We start from the raw sequence: 21,273 nt of genomic DNA, 5'->3' as shown, positions 1-21,273 counted from the left end.
TTCCCTTCCCAAACCTTCCCAAACCTTCCCAAACCTTCCCAGACCTTCCCAAACCTTCCCTTCCCAAACCTTCCCTTCCCTTGCCTTTCTATTCCATTCCATTCCTATTCCATTCCATTCCTATTTCCCTTCCCTTCCTTTTTTTTGTATTCCTTTCTATTTCTATTCCATTCTATCCTGTTCTGCTCTATTCTATTCCATTCCACCTTAAACATCCTTTTTCCCATTTTTCCCTATTTCCACCGAGTTCCTGCCTTCTTGGCTCCTCGAGGCACTTCTGCACCGTTTCTAAAGTGTCCATTATTTGTTTGTCTCTGACCATTTCACACCCTTTCCATCGAGCCCACGTGACAGTTTGTCACTGAGAACAAGCACCAACATCAGCATTTGGCATAAAATTGTTAACCAGAAAATAAACCAAAAGAAAACTTCCAAGTTATTCCCCACAAGTCCTGGAAAGCAAGGATTTACTCCCACAGCAACATTAGTTGGCTGCCAGTGGTTCTGTGGTTTAGGCCACAGAAAGAAACTGTGTTGGGTTATTAGTGCTGCAGAATGAAAAATAAATGCAAGGGTTTGGCCTGGAAATGGCAGGATGTTGTGCATTAAACTGTATTAAAAATTAACAAATTATTAATAATAACGCAAATGAGAAATTGCTGATTTTCGTTCATACTCAGATACAGACAAAAGTAAAAGCAAAACTCACATTTTTTTCTAAGGGTCACACTTTCAGCATTTGAAACAGAATTCCTGAAGAATTCTTTCTTTTGTTCACACATTAACTCATTAACTATTAGGAAGTAACAATGGGATGGGCAGACAGATTTCAAGACAGTTTAGGGTGCAAAGCCAACACCAGGGTGGACCAAACACCACATTTTTTTAGTCACTGCAGCCACTCATTTAACTCCTCATAATCTGACGGGATTCCACTCCCAATCCCCAAAAACCAAAGAGGAAGAGTTACCTGAGCAGACCTCCTTGTAGGTGGGGTTTGGGGTGTGACCTCCTGCATAACCCACTTGAGTGGAGTAAACTCCCTTCTGCCTCCAGAACTTCCTCTCAGCTCCCCAGAAACAGCCCATACCTGGATATGGCATAAAACACACACTGTCACATCAAAATCTGCCAATTAATCACTTATTTGCATATTAATCACACTCCACAGTGGAGGCAACATCTATAGGCAGCACCTGCTGGTCAAGTGTTTTTCCAAGATTATTTATAGGGTAACTACATGGAAAAATCCATTCTGCATCAGAGCATGACACAAATAAAGCTGATTTATCCTTCTGAATATCAATATATCACCAAGGACAAACCTTGCAATGGTTCAAAGGCCCAAACAAGGAGAATTCTCAGGCACACACCAAAAAAAAAGTTACTTAAAAGGCAGTTGTTCTATTTGTGCAGCACCATTTTTGCTCGAGTTGATTAGGAAGCTGTCAAAACACAATAATTTGTATTAATGGCAAACAGTTATTTCATTTTCTGCTTTCAGGCAGAGGTGGCAGCAATAATGGATTATATTATGGGTTATGCAAGAGGAAAAATGCTTCAGTTTAGCAATTTATTCACGGAGACACTTGATGTTCACACAAGATTCTGGTGGTCATTCGCCCACGTGGCCAATTATCAAAGGACATCAGACTGACAAAGGTGTGAATTAGCAAAACTCTCCTGGTTAAAGGAATCAAGGAACAAGCACAACCAACATTTCCAATTGTCTGATGGCTTAGTTAAATAAATGTTTAAGAGACTAATTATTAGATTATTCATTTAGGGTGTCATGCCCGCTCCAGTGTTGTGAAGATGATTCCTGATTGTGTATTTTCTCTCTCAGCGATAACACACTGCCTGTTATTATTCCCTTTCCAAAACATTTGAAATAAAAGGCAGTTAAAAATAAGCTAAATATTAAACACACTTAGAAATCAATGATCCATGCTGGGTTTTCTACCAGTAACACTGAAGATTTGACAAGTTAAAAAAATCACAGAAATGATCCTTCAAAGTACAACCAGAACCTTTCTCAACCTTGATGGCTCACAAAGGCCTGTTATTCCTTTGAATCTTCAGAGATTAACTTAAATTAAAGTTGTAATGGACCAAAAATTACAGAAGTAATGACTGGGATTTCTCCTAATTCAGGTGTTCAAGCAAACTGCATAAATCAGGAGTTCAACCTGCTCCTGGAGGCTATGGAGAGAGGGAGGAACCTTCTGAGGACAGTTCAGCCCACAGAAGATATAAATTGATGATCAAATTAGTTATTCTCCCCTAATTACAGAGATCACTGGGGCTGTTAGGCTTGGGTTCCTCAGCTAAATCAGCCTGGTGGCAATTTGTAGGATCCCTCTTGAAATTCCCTCCCAGTTTCTGCTTCTGAACTTTGTTCCCAGAGGCTTGATCAGTGTGAAAAAGTCAAGAATCTGCATGTCCATGTTAAAGTGCTGGAAATGGCTGTTCCCTACTGTCAGAGAGTGAAACAGTTAATGGCTTAAACATTGTAAGATCACCCCAAGACTTTTGTCCACTGCAGCAAAGTGCAAAGAAGCAGCTGCTCACCCAGCAGAGCCCACCCCTCCCTGAACATGCCAACTGGGAAAGCACCTTCAGATCAGAGAAGTGGGTGCCACTGTCCAACTGTCCTGGGTGCAGATGCACCCCTGGAGCTACAAACTGCATTTCCAGATAAGGGAAGAAGGCTAAGAAAGGGCAAATCCTGCAAGGTGGGATAATCCTTCTTATCATACCAATGTCCTCCCTTGCATGATGACTCTGCTGTGAAAACCCCTCCTGGGGGCATCAAACACTTGTGACATGTCCTGTGACGTGATCCACGATAAAACTCCCCACCCAGGGGAGGTACAAGGTGTTCCCACCTGAGATGGAAGTGTATAATAACTCAGGAAACCTTTGAGGTTTAGGGGGGGGCTTCCCCCAGCCCCAACAGATCAAAAGCACCACTTCAACCAACAGACATGGAAGCTGCAACTCCCAAGTTTCATTGCTGGATCCAGTGGGTGGTGACTATATATATCAGTCACCTTATATATATATATATACATCTCCTTATCCTTTCTTTCTCTCCCTTACACATTCTCTTAAGTGATATTTTTATGCTTTAATATTGCTATGCTTTAATAGTGCCATATTGCCATTTTTTATGTTGCTGTATTGCTACAGATGCTTTAATATTGCTGTAGATGATAACACCCAAAACACCAACTTACCTGTTTACCTTTGAAACAAAACTGTCCTAAAATAAACCCTACATATATATGTTTACAAACACTGATTATTCGGTGTTGTTTCACTCTAATTCACCCCAAGGGGTTTATTAATAAGAACCTGGGTCATCCTCCCCAGCACTCACTGTACTGCAGCAGGGATTTTGGCAGGATACACGGGATATTTTTACAAGGAACTTGCCCAAAAACCTGTGTTCACGTGTGGTTTTACACGTATGTGTGAGAAATATGGATTAAAACATGCTTCCAGATTGGATGTTAGGAGAAAGTTCTTCACCGAAAGGGGTGAAGCCCTTCCCAGGACAGGGGTGGAGTCCCCATCCCTGGAGGGATTTCAAAGCCCTGTGGATGTGGCACTTGGGGCCATGGGTTAGTGGTGGCCTTGGCAGTGCTGGGGGATGGTTGGACTCGATGATCTCAGAGGGCTTTTCCAACTTAAACGCCTCTGTGATTCCATGTCAATTTGACCCGGTGACCTCCGGATCCTCCTCAGAGGTTCTTTCCCTTTTCCCTCTCCCAGTTCATGTCTGAGCTCATCCTGCTGCCCTTCCCCTGAGAGACAGAGACATTTTATTCCCTTGCTGAAGCCTCCTCCTCATTTCTCTGCCACCTCACAGCAACAATAAATCCTCCCATCCACGGGAACAGATAAAATTGAAATCTTTGTCATAATAAAACAACCTGCTCCTAAAGAGACATAATTTACAACAATACAGCACTAAATTGCTTTTCCACAGGATTAATACAATCAGAGCCTGATGTTTGTTATTCTGCTAAAGTGGTGCCAGAGAAATTGTCATAAGGAGAGAAATATTAACAATAAAACCCCACATAATATTCCAGATTTAAGACACGTGAGCTCATGGAGTGCCTGTTTTCCAGAGCACTGCCTGTCTTTAGCTATGGAAAACATGGACAACTACTAAAACAGGGAAATAATCGCAGTTCAAGACTTGTAGAACAAAAAGAAAAGTTGACTTTCCCTAATTACTACTACTCTAGGATGAAAACTGGGGAAATAAATAATTTAAATAATAAATTTAAATAATTAAATAAAACTCAGAGGGGGGGGGAAAAAGGCCAAAAAACAGTAGGGAAATAAACATAAAAGCCAATAAACCACCCCTGTTATAATTTGAAACTAGAAAATATGAATGTGATTTTAAACTATTCATGAAGGAATTTGCATAATCCCCAGTCCTGGTGAAGTGAGTGGAGCTTTGGAGTTAGATAGAGAGCTTCCAGAGGCATTCCTAAGAGAAAGGGAAGAAAGGAAATACTGGGGAACATCCTCACGTTCCCAGAAAGAAAAGTATTATTTGAACATAATGGGAATTGCAGAAGAGTGTTTGAGCATTGAAGATATTTGTCACTTTTTAATTGCTAATTTGCAAAATAAAACCTATTCTTTTAGTGATAGGTTTTGACTGACTTTTAATTGGAATTTGAAAAGGTACTTAAAGATTTCCTTTTTTTTTGCTTTTTGAACTTTAAAACCAAACAGACTCAAACAGGAATCTTTAAAGGTTCAGTCATCCCTATAAATAATATTAATCATAAAATTGGGGGATAAATGATAGTACCCATATTCCTTTCTAGAATCCACATCCTTTTCCTCAAACTATTCTCTTTATGCATCCATACACATATAGATCCTCTAAACACCTCTTTTTGTCAGCCATGTGTTTCCACGGGCAACCCAGAGTATTTTTATATTTCTAAGAAATAGTCACCATAAAATTAAGTATTCTTCTAAAATAATGAAAGCCAAGTGCTACTCTAATAAGACATAAACATCCCATTCTTGGAGATAATGAGTGGTGAAATATTCAGAGAAAAACTGAGCAGAATTGCCCCCCAGGTGATTCCAGAGAGGAACAGCTTTATGGACTGTGTTAAACACGTGGACCAGGCCTGCACTGACTGCACAGGGGCTCAGACATTCAGGGATTAATTTATTTGCCTAAATGGAGACATTTGGGGTCATCTGAGATGCCTCAGGACACCCAAGACATCTGAATACACAAGGCTCACATAGATGAGACAGGAGTTGGGAGAGACACCAGTCATTCCTGAAAGGCATCCTGAGGGCAGGGAAAATACTCCTGGACATCGGAAATGTAACTGTCTCCTGGAATCACTGGTTTGGGTTGGAAGGGACCTTAAGATCATCTCATTCCAATCCCTGCCATGGGCAGGGACACCTTCCACTAGCCCAGGTTGCTCCAAGCCCTGTCCAACCTGGCCTTGGACACTTCCAGGGATCCAGGGGGAGCCACAGCTCCTCTGGGCAACCTGTGCCAGGGCCTCAACACCCTCACAGCCAAGAATTCCTTCCCAATATCCCATCTAACCCTGCCCTCTGGCAGTGGGAAGCCATTCCTCCTTGTCCTGCCCCTTCATCCCTTGTCCCAAGTCCCTCTCCACTCTCCTGGAGCCCCTTTAGGCTCTGGAAGGGGCTCCAAGGTCTCCCTGGATCCTTCTCTTCTCCAGGTGAGCCCCCCCAGCTCTCCCAGCCTGGCTCCAGAGCAGAGGGGTTCCAGCCCTTGGAGCATCTCCGTGGCCTCCTCTGGACTCTCTCCATCAGCTCCACATCCTTCTGATGTTGGACCCCAGAGCTCCAGCTCAGAGCACCCCATTTGCACTTTTTAAGGACAGAGAAACCAGTCCATACCCCACATACTGACATTACAAACCCCTGAAAGTCTCCGAATCTGAAGTTGAATCAGATCTCCCCAAACAAATCGATTTGTCTCATTTCCCGTTTCCCAGTTGCCCATTTCCCTTCCACACCTATAAAAAGTAACTAACCTGACCAGCTCAGTAGGACTGTCTGCTGCAGCCCAAACTAGATGGATCCTAAGAAAAATTGCTAATTCCAAAGTTCTTTATCCTCATAATAATGTTCACAGCTTGTAATATTGTTAGATCCTTTATTCTGTGTACTGCTCACATCGCCCATCACAAGGGGACAAAAATCAGACGGGAAAATTTATTTGAAAACTATTCAACATTCAAGATGTTTTCCCCACTCCTACAGGAAATTTCACGATCCTCAAAGGTACCTTTTCCTCACCTTTGTTCTGATCCCTTCTCCAGTGCCTGTTCCCATCTCATCTTTGAATCATTCCCGGTCTCCACGCAGATTCCCTGATGCAAATTCCTATTTATGATTCCATTATGCAAATGAGCTGAGCAGTAAATTTGCATCAGAAGGGGATTCCTGATCCAAACTCAACCCTCACAAGCTGCACCCACTCTGTCCTAATTAGCGTCCATTAACTCCAGAGCTCTGGAGCTGCTGGAAAAGGCTGAGCTTCAGGGACTCTCAGCTTCCCATTTATTCCATTTATTTAAAGGAACTCACAGCAGGTGGATTGTTTCATATCCAGGCCAATTTTCATTTTTTTTCACTGATATATCCACATAGACGGCATTTTAATTTGTGGAATATTTTTTTAATGCCTTTTGTCCTTTACTTTTGCTGGCATTTCCTTCCCCTCTGGCATCAGGTGCAGACACACCTGACTCCCGAGTATCCACCGACCTTTCCCTCCTGCCAGCTTTATTTCCAAGCCTTCCCATTCCCTGCCCTCCCAGCAGTCCAGCAGACCATCCAGAAGCCTCTTTTTTGTCATATTTTGAGGAATGAATGCATTCTTTCCTTGGCATGCCAAGCCTTCCCTGGCCTGCTGCCCGCAATCCCTACTCCCACACTCCGAGGCACTTTTCCATGCAGTAGATTAAGGAGCTGTTCCAATGCCAGGTCGGCAGTGGATGATGAACTGCAAAGGATATGGATCCTGCTCCTCCTTCTGTTATCAGGATTTTACAATATATTCCACTGGTAGGGGGGGAAATGTCGGGTTTAAATAAACCCTCAGAAAAAATCAAACGAGCTGGTGCTGAGAGAACAAAGAGCAGCAGGTCCTGGAAACCTCTTCCCTAAGCCCAGATCAGGAAGGAGCAGGACAGGATCTATCCAAAGCTCAGACAGAGGAGCCTGGCTCTGGTGCCAGATTCTGCTCCAAAACCCTGGGAGCGATGGCTGTGCCAGCTGCTCCAGTGCTCCAGGACCCAGCCAAGAGGAGCTGCTCCTATACATTGAGGCAGGAAAGGACAGCCAAAAGTACATCCCACCGGCTACCTTGGAGCATCCAGCATTTCCCCTGGAGCTGGAGACACAGCTGCCAATATCCCACTTCCCTTGGCCACTGCAGGACTTGGCCCAGCTTTGGAATACGATTGATTTAGTTCCCTCTGTAAAATCTGGAGAAGGGAATGCTCAGCTGCTTTGAACTGAAATGGTTTTGGTTTTTTCTCCCTCCTTTTGGAAGGAATAAATTGAAGCTCAGCAAGTTCCATACCTATGGAATAGTGCTCATTTCCAACATTTCTGCCAAATGCCAACTGTGATTGGCATTTTCTCTTAAAAAAAAAAATCATGGAGAGCAGTTGGTTCAGCTGATTGATTGAAGTTGGGCCAAGGACTGGTATTTCTGAGCACTGAGCCAAAGGGAAGGTTCTGCTCTGAAATTGTGGGGGCCATTGATTTTAAGAATTCCTCAGGTTGAAGTGGGGACCTCGGATTCACCAGGGAAGGTCAGGATGAGACCTTGGTGGGCACCATTGTGTGCACCCCACTAAAGAAACAACGGGCAAGTTGGTGACAAGGAAGATGGGATGGGATCCAGCAGATCTCTAGGAGAGGCCATGGAGATGCTCCGAGGGCTGGAGCCCCTCTGCTCAGGAGACAGGCTGGGACAGCTGGGGGGATTCACCTGGAGAAGAAAAGGATCCAGGGAGAACTTAGAGACCCTTCCAGTACCTAAAGGGGCTCCAAGAGAGCTGGAGAGGGACTTGGGACAAGGGATGGAGGGACAGGACAAGAGGGAATGGCTTCCCAGTGCCAGAGGGCAGGGTTAGATGGGATATTGGGAAGGAATTGGTGGCTGTGAGGGTGGGGATGCCCTGGCACAGGTTGCCCAGAGAAGCTGTGGCTGCCCCACCCCTGGAAGTGTCCAAGGCCAGGTTGGAGCAACCTGGGATAGTGGAAGGTGTTCCTGCCCATGGCAGGGGGTGGATAAAGATGAGCTTTAAGGTCCCTTCCAACCCAAACCATTCCATCACTTCATGATCTCCCTGTCTGGACAATCACGTCAGGATATCCTGGCAGCCCAGGAGAACATCCAACATATCCAGTCTACACACAGTGATTGTTCACCTGGCTACAATGTGGACACAAATCCAGAAGTAAACTGGATCTCAAATCCCACGTGAAGTGAGTGAATCCAGGTTTGCTGAACACCTTGATACTGTCTGTGCACTTACACAACCTTTACTAAGGGCCTGAAAATCTAAAATGATCAAAGCTGTGTCCTCAAGACAAAAATACAGCATTAAGCTACCCCAGAGCCTTTGTTCTGATTTTTTTCCAGTTCTTGTCGAGAATCTGGAAAGAATTCCAGACTCAGATTGAAATGCACCATCCTTTCAAATGCATCTTTTCCACAACACCCCCATCGTGTAGGGTGCTCTTTGGGCAGCCATCTGGATGCACAGGGGATTCGTGTTATCAATCAGGACTTGCAGCAAAATTGTATTACTGATACCCTCAGGGGGTTCAACATCCAGAATATTTGAGCAATCACAGATTATTTGAGATCCCTGGAAAACAATCAACTAAGAAATGGTTGGGAGGAATATGAAAACAAAAAAAAAAAAAATTGAAATTGAGAACAAGCTCTGCTGAAAGAAATAAAACTCCTGGTGACAGATGGCATTAAGAGGATGATCTTCCCAGATAAGCACTGGCTCTAATGCTACAACAGGGTTGATAAATATGTTGAACAGCTTGCCTGGGGCAAGTCAAACAAAGCCCTGGGCAAGGAATTTAAAATGCAGTTTGCCTAACAGAGCAACTAAAGAGGAATTTCTTGGCTCACCATTTTGCCAAGGCATGTTCTGTTCACACTGCATGAATTCCCAGAGAAACTGTTGGGTTTGCTGCCTTTTTTTTTTTTTCCATAGGAGAAGCAGAAGCCTCATGTTCATTCAAATTAACAAAAGCCCAGGAAATTTGTTCCTGCCTGCGAGGTGGCTCCTGACATCCGTGTTTGTGTATGGAGGGATGTTTGTATGGAATCTGCACAACAGATTAGGGTTATTGTAAAAGGAAAAGCAGACTATCATCACAGGAGAGGAATATTTTACTGTCAAGAGAAAAACTGCCATGTTTTTCAGCACCAGAAATAACGTGTCATAAAGATGACTTTGGAAAAAAAAAAAACGAGACAACAGCCCTCGGAGTGGGAAAAGCAAGAGGGGGATGCAGAAAACGACTGGCAAAATGTGTTTATTCATTCCATCCTAAAAGCACGTTACAAGTTATAAATAATACAAAGTCAACAGGATTTAAACAAAGCTGAAGCCAATCTCGAGAATGTTAATAAGGCACAAAGCACAGTTGCTCTGAACTTCTCAGTTTGAACAAGAGAGGTTTCAGAGTATTCTGTTTAAATGCAGTTTTGAGCTTTACCAGCAGAGAGCAGGGACAGACACAAGTCAGTGCATCACAACACTTTCCAAAGTAGCCTTATTCACTGCCTTGGAATTCTTTCCCACCCAATAGGCAGGAATATTTACACCATTTTTATCCTGAAGATCAACAGAGCCGTTTTCTGGTGACTCCACTTAATAAAATTCCACCATCCAAATTCTCTGTTGGAAAACTTGCCTCTAATCCCAGCTATAGCCCACTCAAAAAAATCGTTTCTGGTGATCTGAAAGGTTCCCATCACACACGCTGGAAGAAGATGGAAAAGCAACAGAGGCCAAACTTTCTGACCTTTAGGAGATGGCCCAGAATGTCCCTGTGCCTGTGACACATCCCATGAGCTGCACCTGGAGCCTTCAGAAGTTCAGCTTGGGTCTAAATAATGAGAATCTAAATAATCCACTTCTCAGGAAAAGAAGAACCTGTGAGAGTGAGGAAATCCAACAACCTCTGCAGCTCTTCCCTCCCTTTTTCCACAGACTTGGGGTACAGGCTTTGTTCCTAATCACTGCAAAAAGCATTTTGCACACATGAAATACAATATATTAAATATTACTGTACATAATCCACAACTGAGGAATGAGTGGTCCCAAAGCAAAAGAATGAATCCCTTTTGGAAAAATACCAAAAGATGCCAATTAACAGGTCTTTGTTTAAATCTCTTTTTCATGCCATGGCTATGACTTTTAACAGTTGGAAACAATCACCTTTGAGGTATTTTCCAACCTTAGTGATTCCATGATTCTATGATTCTATGATTCTATGTCTATTTAAACACCACTTGATAAAACTACATATTCTCTAGCTTCTTCCTCCCCAAATTTCGATATGTTCTTATTCTTCAGCAAAACTTTGGATTAAAAGTAGCAACTTTCACCTAATTCGTCTTCTGCCAGTGGAATTTCGCTGCACTACAGGAATGTGGAAAACACGACAAAATAAAGAGCTGTTTCCAAAAATACAGAAAATATATTGGAAAATTGTGATTGCTGGAACATGTGGAGGCAAAGAGGACAACTGGTGACCTCGATATCTGTGAAGTTGAGGAGACAACCAGTGAAGATGCCCCAGGACAGTGGTCACAGCCTCAAACCTGCCAGAGCTCAAGGAGTGTTTGGACAACGCTCTCGGGGACAGGGTGGGATTGTTGGGGTGCCCTGTGAAGAGCCAGGAGTTGGACTGGATGATCCTGGTGGGTCCCTTCCAACTCAGGATATTCCATGATTCCATAAAGACAAAGCATTGGACAATAGGAATCAAAAATGTTTAACAATAAATAGAGAATTCATCCAAAAATTACTTCAATGTCTTACTCCCGAAGATTTCCATCCTAAACAATGTATTCGGTCTTTGATCAGAGAAACAACACAGAACCCCAGGATGGTTTGGGTTGGAAGGGACCTTAAAGCTCAGCTTGTCCCACCCCCTGCCATGGGCAGGGACACCTCCCACTAGGCCAAGTTGAGGTTTAGTCTAATCCACTTTAAAATTGAACTAATTCTGTCTACTAGGCTTTGTATAAATAAGGAATTCCATTCTCTTTAGACAGGTGTAGAACTGGGAAACACAAGATGAGCAGGAGGCTTTGGGAATTCAGGCCTGAATTCTGACTGTAAAAGACATTCTCTCTGCAGGTGATTTCCATCATTAGTGGTGTTGCTGTTTTCAAATCCGAAGAACATAAATCTTTTGTCCCAGATTTGACTTTCACAGTGCTGGGTTCTGGGTACAAATGCAGAACAAAACAGCAACATTCTCCAAAGCTGAGCTTTCACTTTACAGGGGCATTGGCATCGGTACATTCCTTAAACATCAAAGGGCTCTGTTACAAACTCTTTAATTCAGCTGTTGGAAACCAATAAACACCTGTTTCCTTTCATGTTTGGGGATTTGGGAATGCAGCTGAGTGAATGCTCGTGGCTGGGATCAACTGGCATCATTTTCCATGAACAACTGACTCACATCCAAAGCAGTATTGCACCAAAGATGGATCTGACCTGCAGAAAAGAAGTGCTATCCACAAAGTAGGAACAATCAGTCCTTAAGTGCAAAATTTGGGATTAAAATTGCAAGTATTTCATGTCTAATCAATTAAAGAGGAGTCTTGAGGAGTACTCGAGGCACCTGATGTTTCTTGGCCACAAAGATGATGACTCAAGTGTCCCAAGGACACAGAAAAAAGGCAGGGGTTATGGTCAAAGTTCTGATTCCTTGAAGTAGTTATTTACTCTTTTTTAATTTCTCTTACCCAATAAATTATTGGAACAATGAAAATGTGATGAAGAAAACCATCAGTAGCTCTTTACTCACCTCTGAAATGTCCAAAACCAGAATCAAATCTTAACCACAGAATCATAAAATCAAGGAATGGTTTGAGTTGGAAGAGACTTCAAAGCTCATCCGGTTCCAACCCCCTGCCATGGGCAGAGACACCTTCCACTAGCCCAGGTTAATCCAAGCCCCATCCAACCTGGCCTTGGACACTTGCAGGAATCCAGGGGCAGCCACAGCTTCTCTGGGCAACCTGTGCCAGGGTCTCACCACCCTCACAGCCAACAATTCCTTCCCAAGATCCCATTTAATCCTGCCCTCTTGCAGTGGGAAGCCATTTCCCCTCTGTCCTGTCCCTCCATCCCTTGTCCCAAGTCCCTCTCCAGCTCTCCTGGAGCCCCTTTAGGCACTGGAAGGGGCTCTCAGGTCTCTCTGGAGCCTTCTCATCTCCAGGTGAACCCCCCCAGCTCTCCCAGCCTCAATCCAGAGCAGAGGGGCTCCAGCCCTCAGAGCATCTCCGGGGCCTCCTCTGGACTCACTGAAGCAGCTCCACGTCCTTGTGCTGCTGTTGCCAAGGGCTGGAGGCAGCTCTGCAGGTGGGGTCTCACCTGAGGGGGCAGAGGGGCAGAATTCCCCCTCCCCTGCTGCCCACGCTGTGGGATCAGCCCAGGACACGGGGATTTCTGGGCTTGGATTGCCCATGGCCGGGGCAGGTCCAGCCTCTCACCCACCAGCACCCAAAGTCCTTCTCCCCAGGGCTGCTCCATCTGTTCACCCCCAGCCTGGATCGATCCCAGGGTCGCCCCCACCCAAAGTGCAACCTCTTAATCTGAATGATCCCAGCAGAAAATCCCAGGATACAGTGACTAAGGAATAAATCATGCCCAAGTCTGGTCACCCTTCCACCTCCTCTGAAGCAGGAACAGTTTCTTAATATATTATGTTTCAAAAGTCTGCCAGGGATAAAAAGAATCACTGCTCCAATAATATGTTGAAGAGATTGAGATGGAGCTACACGGGCCTATCAACAACCTGATTACTTGCTTCATTGCAAAGCATCACATCTTTAGTTCAGCCATTGATTTGAGGTTTTCAAATCATTTCATGATCTTCCTTCCCTCTGAGCATCCCAGTGTTTGGCAGAGATTCATTTTAGATCATCCTCGGTCATTTGACACACTTTAGTGCTCTGCTGCTCAAGAAGAACTTGATGTACACACAAAATAAGAGATGTCATCGGGGCTGTGTAATCCATTCGATTCTCTTGAAACTCTGTCTTTCATATAAATTCATCCCTGTAATAATAGCAAAGCCTTGCCCTTGTCTTGTGAAAATCTCTCTAATCTCTGGGCCACCTCCGGGAGCTCAAGATGTAGAAAAGCAAAACAAAATATATTCTATCATTATGAAAGCAAAGCAGCACGTTTTGTTACCCGCAAAATCGGAATCACTCTTAGGGCCGTGTTGCAGAAAATAATAACCTGTTTACAAAGTTTGTTTACTGGAAGGAATAGAAAAATTGCCTTTTCTTTCCTTTTCTTTTTTTTTTTCCCCGATAACTATTGCTGAGTTAAATGAACTGCTGTAGACACATTCAGCAAAAGTAATCTCATATTACTTATTATATTTATAGCCTTAGATTTCAGACAACAATAGAAAGCTGTAGGCACCCTGACAATTATTTAAACTTGCAATCTATAATTGCTCAGGAGCAAAAAATAATTACATTCAAATAACAGGGCAATTCAACAAGCAGCCCTTTCGTCCTCCTTTCCCCTTAACCCTTTTCCTTTTTTATAACTAATAAATGCCTTCCAAGTGCACCTAAAAGATCATTAAAATCTATTTTGAACCATAGCTGTCCTTAATGGAAATATGGAAGTTCCAAGAGTTATTTTCTCATCTGCTGGGAGCCAATGAAATGATGGTGTGTTCTCACTTGGAAAAAGAGAATAACCCTTCCCTGCCCACTCCCAAACAAGATAATTACTCAATAAAATACCAGAGAAGATTGTTAGAGGAAAACTAATTTATATCCAGGGGGTCAGACGGAGGCCAAATATAAATGTGGTTAGTCATCTACCATTTATGCAGGAAACTCATTCCCAAAAAACATGGCCAAGTGTTGAAAATGAACTACAATAAATGCCAAGGCAGAGGGTCAGCACAGCAAGGATGTCTTGGCAAAGGAATTGTCATTACTCCCAGCAAAGTCCATGACCTGCAACTCTCCGAGAGGTTTTCTTAGACATCCCAAAATATACTCTGCACTCTGGATGTGGTTGGCAGAAGATTGAGCTGGAGGGGTGTAGGGACACACTCCTGCTTCAACAAACAGCTTCTCTAACCTTGAAGCTGCCAGAGATCCTTGTAGGGATGTATTTGGGATGACTGGAGCTGTCCAGCCAGGCTGGGATAACTCCGGTACCGCAGTCACAGAGACACAGCTGTGCAGCTCCAGGGTGGGAGCAGTGAGAGGTCATTCCATGGAATGCCTTCAGCCCACCTGCTTCCCAACGACATCTCCCACATCCATGCCAATCCAGAAAGAGCTGTTTCCTCTTTTACAGCATCACTGTGCAACCAGTCACTTTGTCTCCTTTGGGGCTTGGGGGTTTTTATGGAGATACAACTTTAAAGCAGGTCAGGGGTGATTATTAGAATGTTTGTCAAGTTTAAAAAACTTGTCCAGCAGAAAAAGATTCCCAAACATCTTTAATTCATTATTTGTCATTACTGATCACGGAATGAAAGAATGGTTTGGGTTGGAAGGGACCTTAAAGCATCTCTTGTTCCACCCCATGCCATGGATAGGGACACCCTCCACTAGCCCAGGTTGCTTCAAGCCCTGGTCAACCTGGCCTTGAACACTTCCAGGGATCCAAGGGCAGCCACAGCTTCTCTAGGCAACCTGTGCCAGGGCCTCACCACCCTACCAGCCAACAATTCCTTCCCAATACCCATCTAACCCTGTGCTGTTTCAGTGTGAAGCCCTTCCCCCTTGTGCTGTCCCTCCATCCCTTGTCCAAAGTCCCTCTCCAGCTTAAAGGAGTGGCACCTGGGATGAACTACTCCCAGAACCACAGGCAGGTCTCATCCCAAAGGGAATCAATTTGTTGTCTCCAAAACAGCCTGGGAACAGTTGCATGCCCAGAGTAAGGAAAGAAAAAGACAACCCAGGTGTGCATTTCTGTAGCAGAGTAGAAATAATGGTGTGAAGAGGGACCATTTAGTGACCAGAAGTCCTACATCTAAAAAGCACGCCCAGATCTTTAATGCAGCAGCACAGCAAAATGATCTTGGGTTTATTGGTCTCCAGAAAGCAAAGTAAATTAAAATCTCTTTATCTCCCACAGGTTTAAACTCCTTCACACCAGAGGAGTCTGAGTGGAAACTCTGATGGTTAAACCCCCACATTTGTCCTTTCCTGGCTGGTCAGGCACATTCCACTGAGCAACACTGAGTGACTCCCATCCTGGATGTTGGCATCAAGGTTTGTCTGGAGCTCTGGGAAAATTCAGAGCCAACAGGCAGCGCTGAGGGAATACAAGAGAGGGACACAACGACACCAACATCCACCACCACACCAGACTTCCCATCCCAGAAGAAAGAGTCAAAAAGAACTGGATGACCATCAGCCTGAGGCTCCATGTTACACCTCTGGATACCAGGACACCTTGCCCTTGCTGCATCCATGTGCCTTTAGATGCTGTGCCTAATTCCAAAGACATTCCTGCATTTCTCTCCTTTTGCCTCAAACACGTGCCTGCTGCTCCATAATTCATAACATGAGTCTCCGTAATTTCCAGACAAGGTTCAAGCAGAAATGTGTCACACCAGGATTATATTATTTATGAGCATAATGTTGGATTTCAGCCAATGACACACCAATAAATTCCATCTCAAAGCCTGACATATCACATGCTGTCTTCCCTGGCTCACAAACAAACAGCTACAGCTCTGCTTCAAAATTACTTACATTCAACTCAAACCAGAATTATTCTTTTTTTTTTTTTGTGATTAGCTCTTATCTTACTTGGAAAACTGATCATGTCATTTCTTTCTTCTGAAATGTATTTTTGCCTTCATTTCTCAAGTGTGTCCTGCACAAAGAGCAAAGTCAGGTGGTCTACAGTGAAAATCTGGAATAAGGTGATGTTTCAGCCTCTTAAAGGATGGAGTTTTTACTCTCTTTTTAAGACAAAAGACTTGTGTCACCCAGAGAAGGCAGAGACTGTACCAGCCAGCACAGATTGTCACTGAACATAACCCCATATCAGTATTACCCTAAATACCCTAAATAATGTAGCCTTATTATATAAATATACATGACATATATTTCATAATAAAAATATTATTAGATAAATATGTACTGGGACATAAGGGATTCTGGGAGCAATATTCTAGGAGCAATTCTTCCCAGCCAACAGGTGTGACTTCCCATCATGCAGATGTGAATAACTTAAATCTCCACTATTTGTGTTCCCATGTGACAGGAGCAGCTCCCGTGACAGTCAGTTCAGTTCCAAAGATCCAGGAGATCCAGGGTTCAGTTCCAGTGGAATGAGATGATTTCAAAGTCCCTTCCAACCCAAGCCAATGTATGATTCTGTGACAAATGCACACATAAAGGCATCTGGTACCATCTGAGATGCCTTTTGCATGTCCTTGGAAGCTGGAGATCAAGGATAGTTTCCCTTATACGTTATGCTTAAATTTACCTGCATGAAGAATCCCTAAGGAAAGGTATATAAAATCATTTGGGATGTTCTACATAAACTGGCTTTCATTCCTTAGTTGAGAAGAGTTTGGATCTCCTTTGAGACCTGGATCATCCCTGCCAGACCCCCATGGATGTCTCAAACGCCCCAGGACGCCTCAAATGGCAGAAAACATTTGCAACATATTTATGCAAAGGCATCAATTCCCTCTGGTCTAAGAGAGTGGTTTATATAGTGTTTGACACAACCTACAGGGGGTGATTTATTTCTCTCTGAAGCAGATTTTCTGAACCAACCTCCAAATGTGTCCTCTCTGACCTGGGCAGGAAATTCTTGAAGACAACTTTAGGTTACGCACCTAAAATCTACTGAGATGAATTCCAGCCCTATGAGTTGAAAGCAACAATGAGATCAAGATAAAGGTTCAAAAGGATGCTCCAAGGGCTGGAGATAGGCTGGGAGAGCTGGGGGTGTTCACCTGGAGAAGGGAAGGATGCAGGGAGAACTTAGAGACCCTTCAGGTGCCTAAAGGCACCAGGAGAGCTGGAGAGGGACTTGGGACAAGGGATGGAGGGACAGGACAAAGGGGAATGGCTTCCCACTGCCAGAGGGCAGGGTTAGATGGGATATTGGGAAGGAATTGTTGGCTGGGACGGTGGGGAAGCCCTGGCTCAGGTTGCCCAGAGAAGCTGTGCCTGCCCCTGGATCCCTGGAAGTGTCCAAGGCCAGGTTGGACAGAGCTTGGAGCAACCTGGGCTAGTGGAGGGTGTCCCTATCCATGGCAGGGGGGTGGAACTGGATGATTTTTAAGGTCCCTTCCAGTCCAAACCATTCTGTGACTACGATTCTATTCCATTTGAGTCCTCCAAGTTTCCAGAGTATTTCCAAGCAAGTATTTTAGAAGCAGACAAAGACTTTTATATCTTAAATTTGAAGCAAAGATATTTAATGATAAATTTCTTAAGATCACCAACACCTTGATCAGGTGAGGAAAAACACCTGAAAATTCAAAAATCACTCTGAATTCTCCTAAACTGAATAAGTAATCCATATTTTATCAGTACAGGGCCCTATTTTCTCAGTCTCACATCCCCAGTTCTCAAACTGCCAGGCTGTGACAGCAGCCTTGAGAAGATAAATCCATTAGGATCTGCAAGATGGGCTGACAGTACTTTGTGAATGTCACAGTATGTCTAAAATTATCAAAACAACACCATTTTCTCCCTCCAAAAACCTTCTTGCGTATTTTTTTCATGGCTGAACACAATAAATCCTCATCACTGTGTGCTTTATTAGCAGGAACCAAAGGAGAAATGCTGATGGTAAATGTGGACATCCCAGAGCATAAACAAACACACAGAGAAGGGCAGCCTTTAGTCATTAACAGGATAATTTACTTCTATTTCAAACTTAAACCAACTCAGAATGATGCCAAGCATATGTTCATCCCAGTCATTGCTCTATTCCTGTTTATCACTGGCAGGGAATTACTTCTCTGCAAGGCTTTTGCAATTGTTAAAGTCATCCAGGTGCTCTGCTGGCTTTTTGCATAGAAAATAAACTATAAATAAATAAAATAAAATAAATAACCCCCCCTCTAAATTTTAAAAATAAATAGAAAAATAGAAAAATAACACTCTTCTTGAGGACTATTCCTGCTTTTGGGGATCAAAGAGCCCTATCCCTAAAATGAGGAAAATTAACTCTGTGGAAAAGTCCCGAAAACATAATGAAAAGGTTGTTTTAAGCCGAATGATGCTGATTGAAAAGCTGCAATCTGACTTTTAAAAACCTCCAGATCTTCCCTAATGTGCACCATCCACTCTAAGTGAAAACCCACACAAAGCTGAATTCTTCATTACCTCCAGAAACCTAAATTAACATAAAAAACTCCCTGATGGAGAAGCCCAGAGATTGTGTTTGAAGGCCACATTACTTTTGTTTTCAGAAGGAAAAAGGAGATGTGGCTCCTTTGAAAGAAAAGAATGTTCTGAAGGGTTGTGCTGATCAAGGACAGCTTTCACTTTGCATTAGGGACATTTTATTGTCCCTTATTAGTGTTTATAAACGTCAGGAAATGTCCTTGGTAAGACCAAGCACTTTGTTTTTATCTGGGTCTGTCTCCACAGAGCTCTGTAACTGCCCATTTACTTCCACAAAGCTGAGGCACAATTCCATCAAATCAGAGCAGCATTTAATGCATAATGGCCATAGAATTCCATAGGACAAGAAAAACTGAATATGGAGATTTTTATTTCAAAAAGTCCCAGAACTGTGGTTATTTTTGTGTCTATCACCTTATTTTACAACAGGTTTAGGGGGAAATTTTTGCTTCAGGGCTTCCAAGTTTAGATTTTCAAATCTTAAACAGAGATTTAAGCCAGCCAGTTCCCTGGCTGTGGCTTCAGAATGAAAATCCCCTGAAGGTCTGACCAGCAAACAGAACATTGCACTCCAGGCAAGGATGTGAGGGAGGAGAGGAGCTGTGGAGAAGGATTTGGGGTCACGAAGGCTGGACATGCCCCGGCCATGGGCACTCCCAGCCCAGAGACACCCGTGTCCTGGGCTCATCCCACAGCCTGGGCAGCAGGGGAGGGGGGGATTCTGCCCCTCTGCCCCCTCAGGTGAGACCTCATCTGCAGAGCTGCCTCCAGCCCTGGGGAACAACAGCACAAGGACGTGGAGCTGCTGGAGAGAATCCAGAGGAGGCCCCGGAGATGCTCTGAGGGCTGGAGCCCCTCTGCTCTGGATTGAGGCTGGGAGAGCTGGGGGTGTCCAACTGGAGAAGAAAAGGATCCAGGGAGAACTTAGAGCCCCTTCCAGAGCCTAAAGGGGCTCCAAGAAAGTTCTAGAGGGACTTTGGACAAGGGATGGAGGGACAGGACAAGGGGGAATGGCTTCCCACTGCAAGAGGGAAGGATTAGATAGGATATTGGGAAGGAATTCTCTGTGAGGGTGGTGAGGAGCTAAGACGGAATTCCCAGAGAAGCTGTGGCTGCCCCTGGATCCCTGGAAGTGTCCAAGGCCAGGCTGGACAGGGCTTGGAGCAACCTGGGCTAGTGGAAGGCGTCCCTGCCCATGGCAGGGGTTGGAATGAGATGACCTTTTAGGTCCCTTCTCACCCAAACCAATCTGTGACCCCATGTGTAGGCAGAGGTGACAACAGGGATGAACCAGGACCCAACAGCAGGGTCAGGGGTCTGGGCTGTGTTTCAGTTCTCTGGAATAGGTAACAAAAAGACAAAGTCACGTTCTGGAACGCAGAAAAAAAAGGAAAATTGGAACTAAGGATAATTTCTTTAATAAACATACTGGAAAGGTAGGAGTAGGAACATGATTTGGTTTAAGGACAGAGCATCTTCTGTTTAGGCCATTCCTTTTTGTTCTGCCTTATCTTTACAGGTTTATTCTCTCATTCCAGATCTACAGAAATCCAGTGTCCATTTTTCCACCAGCATGTGAACACAGGACACCATTAATGCTTCAGAGCTCTACAAATCCAGCCAATTAGTGCAATTCCTTCACCCTTCCAAGATGTTTAAAGATAATTAGCATGAGAAACACAAATCCCTTCTGGAAGACCTTCCCTCTGGCTCTCAATTATTCCACAACATGATCCTTGGAACATCTGCTGATGTCTCTGTAGATGTTTCTCCTACATCTGGGTCACAGCACACACACCTGTTTCAACATCAGGAACTCTTCCATTCTCTTCAGAGAGAGATAAAATATCTACTGACCTGTATTATGATTTAAACTTTTCTCCTTTTTCTTTGACCAAGAGAGAAAAATTGTTTGTTCTATTTTTACTGTCTACAAAAAGAAAAAAAAAAAAAAAAGATATTTTCTCTTGGTGGCCACTCTTTGTTTCCTGTGTGTGATTTTCTTTTCTTGGTGAAAAGTAGTAATTGAAAACTCAGTCAGACCAAAGGACTTCCTAACACACATTTTTATCTGCCAAGGCCACCAGGAGCTGTTTCAAGAGTAAAAGAAATTCTGAATGGATTTATCCATTTTTAAACACATCATCCCCCTTTCAAGTGAAATTATTTTCCTTTAGTTGAGAAGTTGCCCTGGTCAAGACTTTATCATTGAAATAAAACGGTTTGGGATGGAAGGACTTTGAAGGTCATCCAGTTCCACTCCCTGCCATGGGCAGGGACACCTTCCACCATCCCAGGTTGCTCCAAGCCCTGTCCAACCTGGCCTTGGACACTTCCAGGGATGGGGCAGCCACAGCAAAGCACAACAATAATCCAGCTCTGGGGAATTATTGGAATGTGCTGCTGTCTAATAAATGTGGAGCAGAAGGTGACCAAGCTTGGATCTGTTTGTCAGCCCTAAAACCATCCATAATTAGATCTTCTCTGTTACTGAACATCCTATTTCTGTCTATACTTTGTTTACATCAAGAAACCAATTATCTCATTATGAGCCACTGCATGACAAGCAAATACAACTCAATTTA

The 21,273-nt window shown here is 43.7% G+C and overlaps 1 protein-coding gene across 2 annotated transcripts in view; it reads right to left on the bottom strand.

Moving 5' to 3' along the window:
- The window catches only part of MSRA (methionine sulfoxide reductase A), a 256,046-nt gene that overhangs the window by 138,686 nt on the left and 96,087 nt on the right, over nucleotides 1-21,273 (bottom strand). For both annotated transcript variants that reach the window (XM_017830482.1, XM_017830483.1), the window contains exon 3: nucleotides 971-1,090. In XM_017830482.1, the coding sequence (XP_017685971.1) occupies nucleotides 971-1,090 (120 nt within the window). The remainder of the gene's footprint in view (nucleotides 1-970; nucleotides 1,091-21,273) is intronic.

The sequence above is a fragment of the Lepidothrix coronata genome, unplaced genomic scaffold (genome assembly GCF_001604755.1).
Source record: "Lepidothrix coronata isolate B3197 unplaced genomic scaffold, Lepidothrix_coronata-1.0 Scaffold179, whole genome shotgun sequence".
NCBI classification, from domain to species: domain Eukaryota; kingdom Metazoa; phylum Chordata; class Aves; order Passeriformes; family Pipridae; genus Lepidothrix; species Lepidothrix coronata.
Note: the sequence above shows the minus strand (reverse complement) of the source record. Positions and strands in the feature narration are given on the sequence as shown.